Source organism: Lycium ferocissimum, chromosome 11 (assembly GCF_029784015.1).
Source record: "Lycium ferocissimum isolate CSIRO_LF1 chromosome 11, AGI_CSIRO_Lferr_CH_V1, whole genome shotgun sequence".
Lineage (NCBI taxonomy): Eukaryota > Viridiplantae > Streptophyta > Magnoliopsida > Solanales > Solanaceae > Lycium > Lycium ferocissimum.
Window position 1 is genome coordinate 36,143,390 of NC_081352.1, and position 17,887 is coordinate 36,161,276.

The following is a 17,887-nucleotide window of genomic DNA, read 5'->3' on the forward strand; positions in this document are numbered from 1 at the left end:
TTTATTAGCTGTTTGAATGAGATATGAGATCAGATATGGAATGGGAGGATATTTGTGTGAACCAGGGAACATTAAAAACTGATTTTAATTTAAATTGGAATAAATTTTATTTCCATATATATAGCACTTTCAGTTTTCTCAGCGTGTGTATTTCCGTTATATGTATCCTATATTTAAGTCGACGCATCTACTAGCTAAATATAGGTCCTCTAACTACGAACTGTAAATGTAGAACATATAGTTATAGGTTGTTAGAAGGAGCTAAAAGGTAGCTGTTTGTGAAAATTTTACATATATATATGTATATATATGCAGTTTTCCCTTTTTCGAATTGAACCACAATAACTGACACTGGGCCTTCATATGGAATGGACTAGGCCCAAGAGGAACAGAATTATACGGGCTAAGAGTAATTTGGACCCAATTCATGTTCATAGAAAAGTCCCAAGTCTCAAGTCAAAGGAGAAGCAAGACCCAAATCAAGAGAAAATTGTACAGTTGGTAAAACCCAATTAGTTACTCCTTCCATCCCAAAACATTTTTTTGCGCGGATTGTCCTTCTTTTGGGGTGATCTTTAATTTTGTCCCTCAAATTGATGGTCTTTAATATTTGCCCTTCGCTTAACACCCATAGGTCCTAGGTTCGAACTTAGACTCAGTAAAAAAAAAAAAAAAAAATCGCAAGGCAGAAGTTGGATTCGCAGGGCAGAAGTTGGAATGCGCAAGGTATAAGTTGGATTCGCAAGGCAGAAGTTGGGATTCACAAGGCATAAGTTGGATTCGCAGGGCAGTAGTTGGGATTCACAAGGCATAAGTTGGATTCGCAGGGCAGAAGTTGGGATTCGCAACGCATAAGTTGGACCCTAACTTATGCCTTAAGGCCTTAAGGCAAACCTCTGCCTTCAGGCCTAACTTTTGCACTTTTTCCCAAAGTTAGACCTTAAGACAGAGGTTTGCAAAATTTCAACATTTTTTTTTTTTTTTGCCTTAAGGCAAAGTTTGAAACCCAACTTATGCCTTGCAAATCCAACTTATGCCTTGCGATTTTTTGAAAATATTTTTGACTGAGCGGGGGTTCGAACCTGAAACCAAGGGACTTTTAGCGAAGGGCAAAAATTAAAGACCACTGATTTGAGGGAAAAAAATTAAAGACAACCCCAGCAAAGGACAATCCTGCAAATTGCCAATCCCAAAATAAGTATCACCTTGGCAAAAATAAATGGGCTGTGAATTCAATAAACGTGGTTGAATATGAGATAAGACAGCTTTGCCGAAAAGATAATGAGATAATCCATAAATGAGAGATAGTTTAAGAGCCCGTTTGGCTTAGCTTAAAAAAAGTGGCTTATAAGCTGGTTTGACAAAAAAAGCAGCTTATAAGCTAAAAAAATAAGTTGGGCTACCCCAGCTTAATTTTTTTTTGGCTTATTCTAAGCGCTTTTTTAACTTATAAGCTGGTTTGCCAAACACCTAAAAAATTAAAAAGCAGCTTATAAGCTGGTTTGACCACTTATAAGACAATCCAAACGGGCTCTAAGTCTTGAGAATAAACTTCGTTTACTCAAAGCAATGGTCTAAGTCAACTCAAAATATTTTGGGTGAAATGGGCGGTGAATTAAAAAACACACAATCGGTTAGTCAACGGCAAATATTTTAGGTGAAATGGACAAATAGGCGTTTTAAGTCGTTTTTGTTAGGAAGTATTTTATCCTCAATGTTGGATTATTTGGCGCAAATTCAAATTTAACCGATCCCAAATGCGAGTATCGGACGAATTGCGTGGCAAATCACCAAAACATGGTACCCATTTTTGGACCGCTAATTAAAATTTTTGCCTCCGTTTCGAAACAATTCAACATTTAACCACATTTTAAAACAAAAATAAAATTCCGAAGAAAATACTCTTAGTTAAAACACGAAAAATGCTCCAACAGGTTAGAAACTTTTGCAAGTAAGATTCTAGCAAAATATGTTCGAAAACTCCAACATTGTATGTTGCAGTTTCAATTTTTTACAACTGAAACTCGAGCACACTGTGCTGAAATTCTATACCAATCCTAGCTAGAACATATATTGCATGTTGCAAATTCACTTCTTTCACCTCTAAGAACTTTCAAATTTAAACAAATTGGCAAGTTTTTGTTTCTTCTAAAGGATAGTTGATGATAGATGACAAGTATGCATGCTCGTCATGTGAACCCTCCGAGAGAAATCCAGAGTGTGTGGCATCTTTGTCATGATTGAGTCATGAGGAAATTAGTACCCAAATAAATACCAAAAACCACAACTGTCTGTTACGTGTACATCACATTTGATGTTGTCATAGCATAAAACAAAGACACCTTGCATACCAAATGCCAGAAAACTAATTGTAACGTAAAAAATAAAGTCCATATGTCAGCAAAACAAAATCGTCTCATATAAGGAAAAAGACCCAAAGGACAAGTGTATATGAGACCTTGTGAACCCAACTTTATATTTGGAAGTGGTGGTAGATTCATAAAATGTCACATACTACTAGAGCCTACTAGCTCATTGTTTCCTTTAACTTAATACTCTCTTCGTCTCGGTTATGTTACACTGTTTAATTGAACACGAATTTTTTCTAGAAAAATAATAATTTTAAAATTTGTAAACTTGAGCACAAATTTTTTCACTAGTTGTCCCAAAAAATAAATGTCCGTCTTTTTATTTTTCTTTTAACTTATAGATCTTTTAAATCACGTTTTAAAATTTTATTATAAGCAAACTGAAAATTTTGTGAGAAAGCGTAAATAACATAGACCAAAACTTTATGGACGTTGGACAACACTCTAATGTTTTGTCAGTTTCAATTATTGTATTTGTACAACTTTTGAAAACACGGACAAAATTTAAATGGTAGCCTAAAAAAATGACATTTGTGTAAATCAGCTTAAAACAAGCAATAGACATTTGTATGATCATTAATCAACTCATTAAGAATAAAATGACAAGTTAAAAATTGAATTATTTTTTGAATATGAACGTGACAAGTTTTTCGTGACAGATTAAAAAAACAAGTTCTTTTATTAAAATAAAAGATTGGGACAGAGGAAGTAATCGACAACTATTGATGACGTTTCATAAAATTCTACCAATATTTTCTGACTTTTGCTAATTCTGGAAAACCCTTATAACTTCATAAACACTTTTTTTTTTTTTGGAAGAAAAGCTAAAGAGTATGACAAGGAGAAAGAAAATTCTTCAGAACTAAAGTCATCGAAGTAGTTCGTTCCCATTTAATGGCATTTAATTAGGAGTGTCAAATGGAGATTGCGTCTTTAATTAAGTACTGGATTGGATCACATATTTTATAGAGGAACTGTCACACTCAATTAGTCAAATTCAAAACTATTGCTTAGAATATTTTTATTACAACATGTGTCAAGAAGTTCTCTATTAATTTATTTTACTTTTAATGTCTTTAGTTAGAAAAGTAAATAACTTGCTGAGTACTTCTTAGACCTTTGGATAATTAGGATTAAAAATCAACCTTTGGATAATTAGGATTAAAAATCAACTTATTAGGTTGTGCGCATGAACATTAGCAGCTGAATTTAGGTACAAACATTTTGTGCTTTTTTATTTAAATATACCTCTAAGAAGAATTTCATAATATTTGCTACTACTTGAATATGTTCATTTCCAATAGTCATTTCAATGTCTCTGCCTTTTCCCTTTTGCACCACATCTAATTTTATCTAATTTGGTAAAATCGATCATGAATTTGGTCATTAGACCAATGTTATTTTTTTTAATTAGATTTTCTCATACATAAGCAAGCAATCTACGATAAACTAGGATCGGAACAACTATAAATTTGGTTCTACTAAAGATATGATTTATTATAACGACGATATCCCTAAAGAATGTTCTTACAGAACCCATGTTAAAATCGCCTACTAAGGACCTTCGTGACACTTTTGTTTATGAGTTTTTTTATTTATTTCTTATTCGGTGTTGATATCTGTATTGAAACCGCATAATTCAGATTCTCGCTGTGTAAGACTCAATTGGGACAAGTGTTGCTGAGTTAAATGAAGATCATATATACTTAAAATTTTTATTGTGGCAGTTTAAACTTTAAATTTTAAATCGAAAGTCGTTAAATTAAAATATTATAAACGATTACATTTCCTTGAGCCGAGGGTTCCGGAGACAGCCTCTCTATCTTTGAGATAGAGATAAGGTCTGTGTACACTCTATATAGACCCCACTTTATGGCACTGGTATGTTGTTGTCAACTACTTTATTTGTGTACTTTGCCCACGAGATATGGCACAGGATCTAAATACAGTACATTCTATCGTCCTAAAATTCAATTTTTGCTACTACACTATGTTGTTGTTGTACAGTGCCCAAATAAAAAGGATAAAATGAAACACCTCACTTGTGCTACTACAGTGAATATGTAATGTTGTTAGTTGTACTTAGCCAAAATAAGAAAGGATAAAATGAAACACTTGCCCAAATTAAAAGGATAAAACTCGTTTCATTTTGTACTACACAAAAATGATCTCGTGTTTAAGAATAGATCCAGAATAGCCTCTATTGAAAAACATTGATCTATTCAATTTATCGGGAATAAGCACTTTTAATCTGCTTAACATCTTCTAGTTTAGATTTAAGGAAATATGAAGGAAAAAACAATTAAGGGAACAAGGGACTCGAAACTTTACAACAGCAAAATATTGGCTAGAAACCTCTAATTTGTATTCTACATCACCAAAGTCTTAACACAATACATCCCCTGCTATATTTGACTACAACATTCAACAGTGTGTACAACAAATATATTATAAATGTGCATAGTTGCATGAACAAAATCAGGTCAATTGTTCTGTTTTTTTCTTCACCAACCAAAGAATAAATGCCCTTACCACCTAAATAATCAGCACAATATTACCAAATTGGCTGAATTACATTCACATTTTTACCCCCTTGACCAATGCTTCTACAGTTTTTCTAACCTTTCAATATTTACCCAGTAAACCCCATATTTACTGCTTGGGTCGGGTACCGAATCCCAAACGGGTCGGGCACGGAATCCCAACCGGGTCGGGTTGAATTCTCTTGGAAGAAACCCGATTTGTTAACTCGTTGAACCCTAATCCTGCTGTCGACTTCTTCAGCAACCCCTCCTTCAAACTTCACATCTCCGTGAAAATTTAACGGCGTTTGGTGGACAAAAAAGTCATTGTAACTATTCTGGTTGCTGTTCACATGTTGCACTGGTTCTTGATTTCCCGGTACAGTAGCTTGGCTTCCAGTTGCCATTTCAGGGACCGAATTAAATCCAACTAGAGTTGCCCAATCAAAGTTACCAGAACCCAATTGTTGAAGATTGAGTTTATCATCTTGTTGAAAATTCCTAATAGAGTTCATTCTTGGTAAGCTGAAATACTGGTCTTCAATTTCTGGTAGAGATTCGAGCATATCGTCGAATTGAGATGACGATGATGATGATGAACCATGACTTATTTCCTTGTTCTGTAAATCAGAAATATTCGGTTTTGGACCACTCGAATTCTTCTTGTAAATTCGACAAAGCACCCAATCATCCAGCTGAAAGTACGAAAAAAAAACACTATTAATGTCACAATTCTGAAAAGAAAAATAATTGTAAGTAAGAACTCGTTTGGATTAAGCTTATCCTAAATAGCTGAAAAACATTTTTATTCAAATGAAATAAGAGGTTATGTACATATATACCCTAAAACTTCCATTTTTTCTAGCTGATAAGAGCGTTAAGTGCTGAAACAAATTTTATAAATAAACCGTTACGAATGAGAATTAAAAAAGAGGCTATGTGAATAAACCGCAAAACTTCCATTTTTCTTGATGATAAGAGCTGAAAAACATTTTTAAGTGCTGAAACAAATTTTATAAACAGAAGAACTTCCATTTTTCTTAGCTGATAAGAGCTGAAAAACATTTTATAAATAAAAAGTTCCACGTGTGAACATACCCTGGAACTTCCAATTTTTCTTGAAGGTTCACTGAGTCTGTATTCGTGCATAATCCAATTGGTCTTTGTTCCTTTAGGTGCTTTACCAATGTAAAACACTAAAGCTTTTTTTATTCCAACTTTTCTTCCTTCAGTAGTAATTACTTTATCAGTTCCAGTTGCTTTCCAATATCCAGAACCAGCTACTCTGTTTGGTCTTGATCCATTTGGATACTTCCTATCTCTTGGACTAAAAAAGTACCATTCTTTTTCTCCAAATATCGCCTTGCCTTTACAAAAACAAGAATAAAACAGTTAATTACTTAATCAAGTAAGACAACACTAAAATTACCCTTTCTATACTAATAATAAAATTCGGATTTCAAGAGTCAAACTTCTAAATCTGCTCTAAGCTAATTTTTTTTTTTTTTTGAAGACTACGTAAAAAATAGTGTATAAGTCACAAAAATTATCTTGTTTGACTCTTCAAATTTGAACTGTATCAATAAAGACAAAGGGAGTAATTAATTTGAAAGAAAAAAAGAAACTTACTAGGAAGATCCCAAGGATCAAATTTGTACAAATCAATATCTCCAATGATTTGTAAAGAGAAATCATGACCAGCAACTTTGCGGCATAAGTATTGAACTAAAAGCTCTTCATCAGTCGGGTAAAACCGAAACCCGGGTGGTAAACTTAGCTGTGAAAGAGGATCCGTTTCCTGAAGACCCATTTTCACTGGTTATAAAATGCAGAGAGAGAATTGTAGCAAGTATAAAATAGAAAATTTGGAGAGAAAAATTGATATTCTTGATTTTGTTTTTCTAATTTTTTTCTTCAATTGTGAGCTATGGTGGGTGCTTATATAGGCAGAGACTCAGTAAAAAAAAAGTGACTAGAGATAAGTACGGTCGTCCTTTTCGATGGGTCAACAAATATTCACCATGGCGTTTAAAAGTTGACACGTTGAAAAGGTTCTGCTTTATCAAGCGGCCGACCTTATCTAATGTACTGGTAAAAGCCATGAGGCAAAGTGCATGAACCCATAGCACTGGAGAACAAGATTCGCATTTTTGAGGTTATTATCATGGACAAAATTTCACTGCTTCGTTATCCCTCCTGATAAAATTTTACTAGTGTTCTAGAAGCTTACGTGATATAGAGGCACGTGGCAGGATGACTTGGTGACTTAATAATATATTTGTTGAATTCCTTTTTTCCTCTTTTAACCATAAAAAAAAATATTCAAAATTTGCTTCACGAACTATTTAGACTTGTTTTTAACCCCCACGTGAAAAATCCTTATTTAATATAAACTCACCCATGTTTATCATTTGGTGATCCGTCCCACTAAACGGATTCGCTATCCAATTTTTTTATAACAAAACACTAATGACTGAAATTTTATACTACTAGTAATTTTTACTTGTAACGTGACTGGATTCTCCTCCCTACTCGGGCCTTAAAATTTTGCCTCAAGTTCATCTGGTTAATATGACACTACTGTTAAGCTATTTGCAAGTAGTAACAGTTCTTCAAGGAAATTTATACATTCTATTGACAAAATATTACACAAATCAACCGAGTCTAGTTGTACCTCCGTTCTTCTTTTCATGTATGATGTACTCAGAATGCAATTCCCTTAAGCAAACAACTTGATTTTTACAAAGAATACCATAAGAAGTTGGTAGTGATTGCAGGGAAAGTACTTGCCACATCGATAATCAACGTTTCAATTCACTTAGTTAATGCAGAGCCAGGACGTGATGATTTTGTTCAAAATTAACTATATTAATCCTCTGCTCAACAAAATTTACACTACTGATCAGTTCTCAGACATCTTCATCAAGACCTACACTAAATTCATTGGAGAGCGGGTCAGGTTAGGAGGGCGAGTCGTAAAAATGGCTAAGTTTATAAATAAGGATTTAACTTTTAAAAAAAATGTCGTCAGCAAAAGTTGACTAAAATGAGTTGAATGACTTTTGTGTTACAAAAATGAAAGTTGAGTGACTTTCCAGTTACGAAATAAAGTTAAGTGACTTTTGTGTTACAAAAATGAAAGTTGAAAGACTTTCCAGTTACAAAACAAAGTTAAGTGACTTTTGTGTTACAATGAGGATAGTTGAGTGACCTTTCGAGAAATCAACTCCAAAAATTCTATACCAAATCCTAGTACCTATATTGCATGTTGCAAGTTCACTTCTTTCACCACTAAGAGCTTTCAAATTTAACCAAATTGGCAAGTTTTTGTTTCTTCTAAAGGATAGTTGATGATAGATGAAAAGTATGCATGCTCGTCGTGTGAAGCCTCCGAGAGAAATCCAGAGTGTGTGGCATCTTTGTCATGATGAGTCATGACGAAATTAGTAGACTCAAATAAATACCAAAAAACATATTTGTCTTTTATGTGTAAAATCACATTTAATGTTGTATGGTGAAATAAATACTAAAAAACATACTTCGTTATCCTTCCGGTAAAAATTTCACCGCAATGTTTTAGAAGCTTCATTATCTCTCCGGACAAAATTTCACCGTAGTGTTCTATAAACTTAAGTGATATAGAGGCACGTGGCTTGCACGTGGCAGGACGACTCGGTGATGATAAGATATTTGTTGAATTCCTTTTCTCCTCTTTTAACCATTAAGTATTTTTAATTATAAAACGAAACCTACATCGAAAAAAGGAGAAAATAAGCATTTTTTTATGTGTGGGTTAAAAACACGTCGGCAGAGAATAGGGAAAAAGTAGAGAAGAGTGTAGGACACGTGTGGACAATGGACACAAGAAAAGGGGCTAATAGTTAACGCTGTTATTACAGATAGAATTTCACCGCTCCTTATGTCTCCGGACAAAATTTCACCGTAGTATTCTAGAAGCTCAAGTGATATAGAGACACGTGACTTGCACGTGGCAGGACAACTCGGTGACTTAATAAGATATTTGTTGAATTCATGTATTTTCCTCTTTTAATTATCAAATATTTTTAACTATACAACGAAACTTAAAGCAAAAAAAGGAAAAAAGACTAGGCATTTTTCATGCGTGGGTTAAAAACACGTCCGCAGAAATAGGGAAAAAAGAGAGTAGAGTGTAGGACATGTGCGGACACATGGACACAAGAAAAGGGACTGACGTTTTGGAATTTGGTGATGTTTGCTTTCATTAGAAGGGAATGAGGAAAACGAGTGCAGACAAAAGGTGTTGTAACGGCGTCACAATTGATTGACACGTCCCCATTCTTTCCTTTTCTTTTTTCCTTTTTTTCTTCCACCTTGTTTTGTCCCTTTCTTCTTCTTTTTTGGGTGTATTTTGAAGTTGAGATTTTTAATCGGGGGTAGAGATAACGTAGAAGGAACGGTTTAGACATAATCCAACAATTTTAGTCAAAATTCTGTATTGTCTTAAAATTTTATTAATATGTGCATATTATTAGTTTTAGTTTTTGACACGTGCAAAACACGTGTATACTTAGCATCTTATTACTTAACTTATAGTAGAAAAAATTATTACCTAAACTGCATATATATTCTTGCATATTAAAGATTAATCATTATATCTCAGTTAATATTTTTGAATTTTTCAGTAATCATTTTTTCGTCTGTAAACGTATATGAAGAAAAAAGGAAAGGAAGAATCAATTATCCCTACTGTGAAAACTTTCGAAGCTTTTCGGTTATAATTTTCTTAAGCATTTTAGCAACAATTTCTATTATTTTTATATTCTTTTAAGTCAATTAATCAACTAGTAAAAACATTATAAGAGTATTAATTGATTGAGGGGTAAAAAGGTCTTTCAACATTTCATGGACATTTTGGTAATCTAACTTTAAACTTTGTGATTTTTCACTTTTAGAATAGTATGATGATGAAAGAACCAAATAACTCTAGAGAGCTTTAATTCATAATTCATTAATTTAATATCCGAATTCAATTGCCTTTGAAAAAAATAGATGGATCATATTAATCTCATCACGTTTGATGACTTTTCTCCTCTTATGAAGTTCCAGTGAGGAGAAAAATATATTTTGATGGAAATATTTCTAATGCATTTAAAACAATCAAAACATAAAAGTTTTATAACATTTTCCTCTATATATATACCCCTAAGGTAATGTATCAACGCTATAGTGCGTACAAGTGCATTTGGAAAGATCTCATGGGAATTAAGGCGGAGACTGAAGCTTTCATTCTGTGGGAGTTGAATGAAACTCAAGTATCTTTCTGGTGGGACAATTGGTCTGGTATTGGTCCTCTAGCATTATACATCCTAAAGAGAACAAACCTTTGAACTTTTACTGCTGCATATTGTTTACAAGGAGATGAGTGGGACACGGAGTACATATTAAAGCTTCTGCATGGGAACATCTGTAAACTCATTCAAAGGGTGGAAATTGGCCCCAGAAACTTAAAATATCAAGCAATATGGACCATCAATACCATTAGCAAATTTTGTTGTGTCACTGCATTCCAAACTCCCAGAAAAATCATGCTAGAAATGCCTATTTGGAACTACATATGGAACAAAGGAATGTCTATCAAAATGGCTTAAATCATTTGGAGAGCCATTAGGAAGAAATTGCTTATGTATGACAAAATCAAGAACTTTACAGGAAACTCTGATCCTATGTGTTGCTGTTGTGAGCAGTCCAAAGAAGAATCTATCTTTCATGTCTTTATTCAGGGGGATATGGCTAATAAAATATGCAAGTTTTTTGGGAATTCAATGGGTATTAATATGCAAGATCAGAGTATCCAACACATGATTATGTCTTGGTGCAACCACATCACCAGGAACTGAATATTTAAATTGGCATTGCCAAAGTATTCCCATCTTTATTTGCTATGAACTTTAGAAAGCTTGGAGTGCAATTAAATATGGAAACAAAAGATACTCAGTTTCCAAGATATGTTATGAAGTTAATCAACATTTGAAGAGTTTCATGGACAAGAGAGGTTACAAGGTAGACTACAAACACAACTGGAACAACTTATGCATTTCTATGGAGTCCTATAAGGTCAGGTTAAGCCTGTCATTTGGGACAAACCACCTGAATTATGTCAACATCAATATTGATGGAAGCAGCTATGCCCAAGAAAAGAACGCTGAGATTGGAGGAATTGCCAGAGACTTCAGAGGAGATATTATCACGGCCTTTATGAAACATATTCTGTTTTGTTCTAATAATGGTACAGAGTTCAAGGTTTCTCTCTTTGGGATCAATTGGATTAAGTTAAATGATGTCAAAGATAATATTTTGGAAGTTGACTCAATAATGGTTGTGAAATGGCTTGAAGGGTCCTATACGATTCCTTGGGAATTTGTCCATGAAGTAGAGCAAATAAGGAAGATTATTACAATAAGGCACATCAAAGTTCAGCACTGTTTCAAGGACGCAAACACAGTTACTGATGCTATGGCTAAGTATGTAGTTTTGTAGAAGGTTGTGAGACTAATGATGCAATTACTTAAAGTTAGAGGAGTTAGGTGAAAATAGTTAGTTGTACATTGTTAGTTAGTTAGAATAGTTAGTGGAGGTCATTTTAAGTATATCAATGCACTGGTGACATTTGGCTATTCATTCAATATTGAATCATTTTCTCTAAACTCTTTCCCTTCTCTTCCTTATGATCACTAATTACTCCATGACTGGATTATCTCAACATGGTATCAAAGCCAGGTTATAGTAGCTAGGTTAGCTAGAAACGAATGAATTTAAGAGTGAGATTAGAGTTTTTTGTGTGAGCATTCATTGTAATCTGAATTCGATCAAAGCTAGGGTTCCTAGTGAGAAATTGTGTGTGTTTGTGCATTGCGAACAACAATTCAAACAAATTTGAGGTGAAATCGAAGAAACTGCGAAGAAACTGTGTGTGCTTGTGCATTGCGAACAACAATTCGAGCAATTTTGAGGTGAAATCGAAGAAATTCTGTAAAATTAGCTTACAACTATGGCGGTTCATGAAGGAATTACTGTAGAAACTGAAACTCAGAATCAAAGCACTCAGAATACTCAACAATCGGAGCAAGTTAATCACAATCATCCATTGTATATTCACCCTTCTGATACTCAAGGTTCGGTTCTGATTTCTGTCTTACTTCAAGGATCTGAGAATTATTCCTTATGGAGCAAGTCTATGAAACTATTATTGCAAGGTAAAAACAAACTAGGTTTTGTTCTAGGCACCTGTACAAAGGAATTGTATGATTCGAGTCTTCATGACACATGGGATATATGTAATGCTATAGTGTTAGGATGGATTATGAACACTGTGTCTAAGGATTTGTATAGCACAGTGATATATGGTTCTGATGCACACAAGGTCTAGGAAGATCTCAGAGAGAGATTTGACAAGGTGGATGCATATATAAAGCCTTTTATCTTCATAAAGAGATTGCTACCTTGACACAAGGAGCTGCATTTGTGTCTTTATACTTTTCGAGACTTAGAGAGTTATGGGATGCATTGCAAGCACTGATCCCTCCTCCATGTTGTCCTTTCCCTGAATCAAAGAAATATGTTGAACATGTTCAGTTGCAAAGATTATGGCAGTTTCTCATGGGTTTAAATGAAACCTCTGATTAGGCTAAGAGTCAAGTCCTTATGATCTACCCTATTCCCACCATAAATCAAGCCTATGCTATGATTGATAATGTGGAGAGTCAAAGAAGGATTGGACAGAGTCAGTCAGAATGAATAATGACGCTAGTGACATTATGATCCTACCCTATTCCCACCATAAATCAATGGTTATCACATGCTATGATTGATAATCGATGGAGAGTCAAAGAACCGGAAATGGACGAGCCACCACCTGTTTCGGTTTTGTGTTTTTCGGTTTTTTTAAATAACAATTTCTTGTTCGGGTTCCGGTTTTCACCGGTTTTTCGTTAAACCGATTTTTTTTTTTTTTTTTTTTACTACATGAATACAATTTTTTTTTGGGAAAAAAACATAAGTAGACAATAATATTATAATAATACTCTTATGTAACTAAATGTTATTAAACATTACACGACAAGTTAAATGTTTTAAAGTAAATCAAATTGCTATATATAACGAAACCTTCAGATGAATAACTCCAAATTTGTTGTTCATAGATCATTTTTATACAATTTCATACTTCCTCCTTATTCTCAAGATTTTTTTCCCGCCGTTTTTTTCTTACCTTTTCTACTTCCTCCTTATTCTCAACTTCTTTCATTGTTCCATAAAAATAGATGTCAACTTTCATTTAACACTATAGGTTATCAAGTATACTAATAATTTGAGTGTTGATTTTTTCATATAGTATAATAAAAATGTTATACATAGGACTAATAATTTGTTTCACCTATTATAATAAATTAGATATAGGTCACATAATTTAATTATACACTATATAAAATTTTATAACCTCGATGATTTTATTATACGTTGTATAATACATTATATTTTGTATATAGAAGATATTATCTTGTATGTGTGGATGATCACTATGGTTGGATTCTAAAGTCATCAAACCTTCAAACATTTAGTCTAGCGTAAACCTCCGTAACTCGAAGCAATCAGAAGGAAAAAATGAAAATAAATGGAGAGATGTGTAATTGCTAAAAAAAACCGAATTAAAAAACCGAAACCGAACCGAACCGAACCGAACTTCAAAAAACCGAACCCATCCGAACTAATTCGGTATGCTTTCAAAAAACCGAAACCGCAACTTTGAAAAAACCAACCGAAAAACCGATCAAGGTCACATCTTTACTGTGAGTTTTGCAAGAGTAAAGGTCATACAAAGGATACTTGTTTCAAACTGCATGGTTATCCAGCTCATTTCAAGTTCAAGAAGAAAGGAGGACACGCCTAGCTAACAATCCAACGACCACAGAAGATCAAGATCAAACTACTCTAATGCATCTGGTGTCACTCCTAGTTCAGGATCAAACAGTTCAATACCAAACACACCTATGTCATTCTTTACTCAGGAGCAATACCCTCAGATCCTGCAAATGCTCAAGGTAAAGGATCATGAACCTGTTGCAAACAGTGCCAGGCTGAACTCAGGAGCTAGCTCTTCAGGGAACACACCAGGTACATCTACTACTGCAGGTAAAGAGACTTATCTTGCTCTTTTATCCAAGTTAGTTGAATCCAATTGGATAATTGACACTGGTGCCTCTAATCACATGGTACATAACATAAATTTACTAAAAAGGCTTAGAGTGCAGGATGTGAAAGATAAGAACAAAGTGAATTTACCAAATGGTAAACAAGTAGATATCAGCCACATTGGTGATGCATCTATTTTTGCAAAATAAAACCATTCAGAATGTCCTGTACATACCAGATTTTAAATATAATCTGCTGTCAGTCTCCAAAATCACCATGGCACTAGGCTGTCTAGTGGCATTTTTCCCTGACTTTTGTGTCTTTCAGGGTATCTCCAGTGGGAAAGTGCTAGGGATTGGTAGAGAGGATGATAGCCTCTATATCTTACAGGCAGATCAAGCTGTTCTACACAAGATGAACCACGTGCAGTACAATCTACCTACTGCAAAGCTATATGACCAGTTTACTTCTAATACTGTCAACATTAGTAGTATGATTACTAAGAATAAAATGTGTGATATTCATTTGTGGCATAAGAGACTAGGTCGTGCTCCACTTAAAGTGCTAGCTCAAATTACTTTGTTTCATGATATGAAGTCTAAAGATCATGTTTGTACTGTGTGTCCCGTTGCAAAACAATCAAGACTGTTATTTCTTACTAGTACATCTCAGTCTACCTGTGCTTTTAAATTGATACATCTTTGATGTGTGGGGTCCCTACAGGGTACCAACCTATAATGAGAAAAGATATTTCTTAACCCTTGTTGATGATTACTCTAAATTCATCTGGATTTTTTTGATGGTTACTAAAGCAGACACCATGGTGGTTCTTAGAAATTTTCTTCTTATGGTCAGAACTCAGTTTAACACAGGGGTGAAGTGTTTGAGAACTGATAATGGAACTGAGTTCCTCAATGAACAAGTTAGTTCCTTACTCAAAGATCATAGTATGCTCCATCAGACCTCTTGTGTAGACACACCCCAGCAGAATGGGGTGGTGGAAAGGAGGCATAAAATAGGTTGCCTATTCAAGCTCTATGTGGTCTATCTGCTTATGAAAAGCTATTTCAAACTCCTCCATCACTAGATCACTAAGTTTTTGGGAGCCTATGTTATGCTTCTAGAGTCAAAAAAACTGATAAGTTCAATCCTAGAGCAGTTCCTTCTGTTTTTCTTGGCTACTCTTCTTCTCAAAAAGGTTACATACTCTTTGATCTGACTTCTAAAAATATCTTTGTTAGTAGAGACACAGTCTTTAAAGAAGATATTTTTCCCTTCAAATCCACTCAATCTGGTATTTCCCCTATCTTTCCTGTCTTAACTCTTACTTCTGATGATGAACTTCCTCCTCTCATACTCCTCCAGTCCTGTCCTCTCCACCTGACTCTCTTAGCCATGACACTGATCACACTATACCCTCACTAGATCTTGTCTCTTCTCCTACTTCACCTAGTCCTGTTCTTCCTCCTACTTTACCTTCTGTCCTTTCTGATGATGTGAGAAAATCCTCTAGATCCATCAAACCTCCTGCCTGGATAACTGACTATGTCATGCCTTCTAAACCTAGAACTTCTGCACATACTCTTGCTAGTTTTGTTTCTTATGATCATTTATCCCTTCATCACAAAGCAGCTCTAACTACTTTCTCTGCTATTATTGAAACAACATCTTTTGCTGAAGCTAGTAAGGACCTACTGTGGGTAGCAGCTATGGAATATGAACTTAATACATTGGAGGACAATCACACTTGGTCCATTGTAGACTTGCCTTATGATAAACAACCTATTGGCTGTAAATGGGTGTTCAAAGTAAAGTATAAATCATCAGGGGAACTGGAAAGATAAGTATAAATCATCAGGGGAAGTGGAAAGATATAAGGCTAGACTAGTGGCTAAGGGTTATAGTCAACAAGAGGGGTTAGATTACTCTGAGACCTTCTCTCCTATGGCCAAATGGTCACGATCGAGCTGTTGTTGCATGGCCTCTTCTGCTTGGTATGTGTTTCAGATGGATGTGTACAATGCATTCCTCCCAGGTGATTTGCTAGAAGATGTTTATATGCACATTCCTGATGGCTTTACAAGCCGCGGCGGGGGGGGGGGGGGGGAGGGGTGTCTCGAAGAAGTGTGCAAACTTCACAAATCATCGTATGGTCTAAAACAGGCTCCTAGGCAATCGAATTTGAAGTTGACAGAAGCTCTGACAGACATGGGGTTTATACAATCTCACTATGATTATTCATTGTTTACTCAGCAGAAAGAGGGTGCTATTCTGATTGTGTTAGTTTATGTGGATGACCTATTGGTAACTGGTAGTGATCTAAGACTCATTGAACAAGTGAGACAAGATCTCTAAGCCAGGTTCAAGATGAAGGATTTGGGTGAGTTGAAGTTCTTTCTAGGAATAGAATTTACCAGCTCTGAAAATGGGATTCATTTGTGCCAAAGGAAGTATGCACTTGAGTTAGTTTCAGAGTTGGGATTAACTGATTGCAATCCATCTAACACACCTCTTGAATTCAATCACAAACTCACCTCAGTTGAGTATGACATTTTGTTTCAACCTGAAGTAGCTGAGCATGATGCATTGTTGCCTGATAAAGGCAGCTATCAGAGAATTGTTGGTAGACTACTATACCTAACCATGACAAGGACTGATCTAGCCTTTGTGGTTCAGGTTCTAAGCCAGCATATGCATGCACCTAAAATCTCTCATATGGAAACTGCTAAGAGGGTGGTTAGATACATCAAGGGAACTGCTGGTCTTGGTCTGTTTATGCCCTTAGATGGTGACATGAAGGTAACTGCATATTATGACTCAGATTGGGGCTCATGTGTGGAAACAAAAAAGTCAGTTACAGGATATGTGATGAAATTTGGAGGTGCATTGATATCCTGGAAATCCAAGAAACAACAAAACAGTTTCCAAGAGTTACGGCGGAAAATTTCCAATTTAGAAGTATGGCCTCATCAAGTCGAAATCACATGGTTGAATGGGTTGTTTAAAGAACTGAGCTTGTCATTGAGGTTACCAATAACTCTATTCTGTGATAGCAAGGCTGCTATATAGATTGCTGCACATCCTATCTTCCATGGAAGGACCAAACATATTGACATAGATTGTCACTTTGTAAGGGAAAAGATTCAAGAAGGACTCATACAAACTCAACACATTGGAACAAAAGAACAACTTGGCATCTGCTCACAAAGGCCTTATCTGAGACCACGAAACATGAATATCTTGTATGCAAGCTTGGGATGAAAAACTTGTTTTCTTCCATCAGCTTGAGGGGGAGTGTAGAAGGTTGTGGGACTAATGATGCAATTACTTAAAGTTAGAGGAGTTAGGTGAAAATAGTTAGTTGTACATTGTTAGTTAGTTAGACTAGTTAGTGGAGGTCATTTTGTATATATCAATGCACTGTACATTCAGTTATTCATTCAATATTGAATCATTTTCTCTAAACTCTTTCCCTTCTCTTCCTTATGATCACTGATTACTCCACGGCTGGATTATCTCAACAAGTTTGATAGCTAATATATGTTTAATTCTATGCAGGACCTTCCAAGAGAGGCTACAGGAGCTGTAAGGATAGACAATGCTCAAATAGCCAACCTCAGGATCAGATAAGCAAGAGGCAAATGAAGGACAAAAGTACAAGAAGAAGATGAAGCTGCATGCAGAAGAAAAACAAAGACAGGCAGTACAAAAATGATCGTGATATTTTGCACAAATAAGTAGTTATTTTTTGCCGGACCCTTGGTAGTATCTTCATCATGAATGTATTACATGTCCCGTGTAAAATGAGTTCGATCTTCCTTTACTTTA

At 35.0% G+C, this 17,887-nt stretch overlaps 2 protein-coding genes across 2 annotated transcripts; one reads left to right on the forward strand and one right to left on the reverse strand.

Moving 5' to 3' along the window:
- Positions 1-4,695: 4,695 nt before the first annotated feature.
- Positions 4,696-6,806, reverse strand: LOC132036436 (NAC domain-containing protein JA2L-like). The gene is made up of 3 exons (XM_059426775.1): positions 6,521-6,806; positions 5,990-6,258; positions 4,696-5,586 (listed from the first exon to the last, which is right to left on the reverse strand). Exons 1-3 carry the CDS (start codon positions 6,699-6,701, stop codon positions 5,002-5,004), a joined length of 1,035 nt encoding a protein of 344 aa, XP_059282758.1. The 5' UTR covers positions 6,702-6,806; the 3' UTR covers positions 4,696-5,001.
- Positions 6,807-16,426: 9,620 nt separating this feature from the next.
- Positions 16,427-17,128, forward strand: LOC132038295 (uncharacterized mitochondrial protein AtMg00810-like). The gene has a single exon (XM_059428980.1). It carries the CDS (start codon positions 16,427-16,429, stop codon positions 17,126-17,128), a length of 702 nt encoding a protein of 233 aa, XP_059284963.1.
- Positions 17,129-17,887: the final 759 nt, after the last annotated feature.

What these genes read in the sequence shown, in the direction of transcription:
- LOC132036436 (XM_059426775.1), bottom strand. Translation starts at nt 6,701, where the DNA reads ATGGGTCTTCAGGAAACGGATCCTCTTTCACAGCTAAGTTTACCACCC. An exon ending in TGATCCTTGGGATCTTCCTA is followed by an intron (nt 6,259 to 6,520) that starts GTAAGTTTCTTT and finishes GTTTTTGTAAAG; the next exon opens with GCAAGGCGATATTTGGAGAA. An exon ending in GAAAAATTGGAAGTTCCAGG is followed by an intron (nt 5,587 to 5,989) that starts GTATGTTCACAC and finishes TCGTACTTTCAG; the next exon opens with CTGGATGATTGGGTGCTTTG.
- LOC132038295 (XM_059428980.1), top strand. Translation starts at nt 16,427, where the DNA reads ATGAAGGATTTGGGTGAGTTGAAGTTCTTTCTAGGAATAGAATTTACC.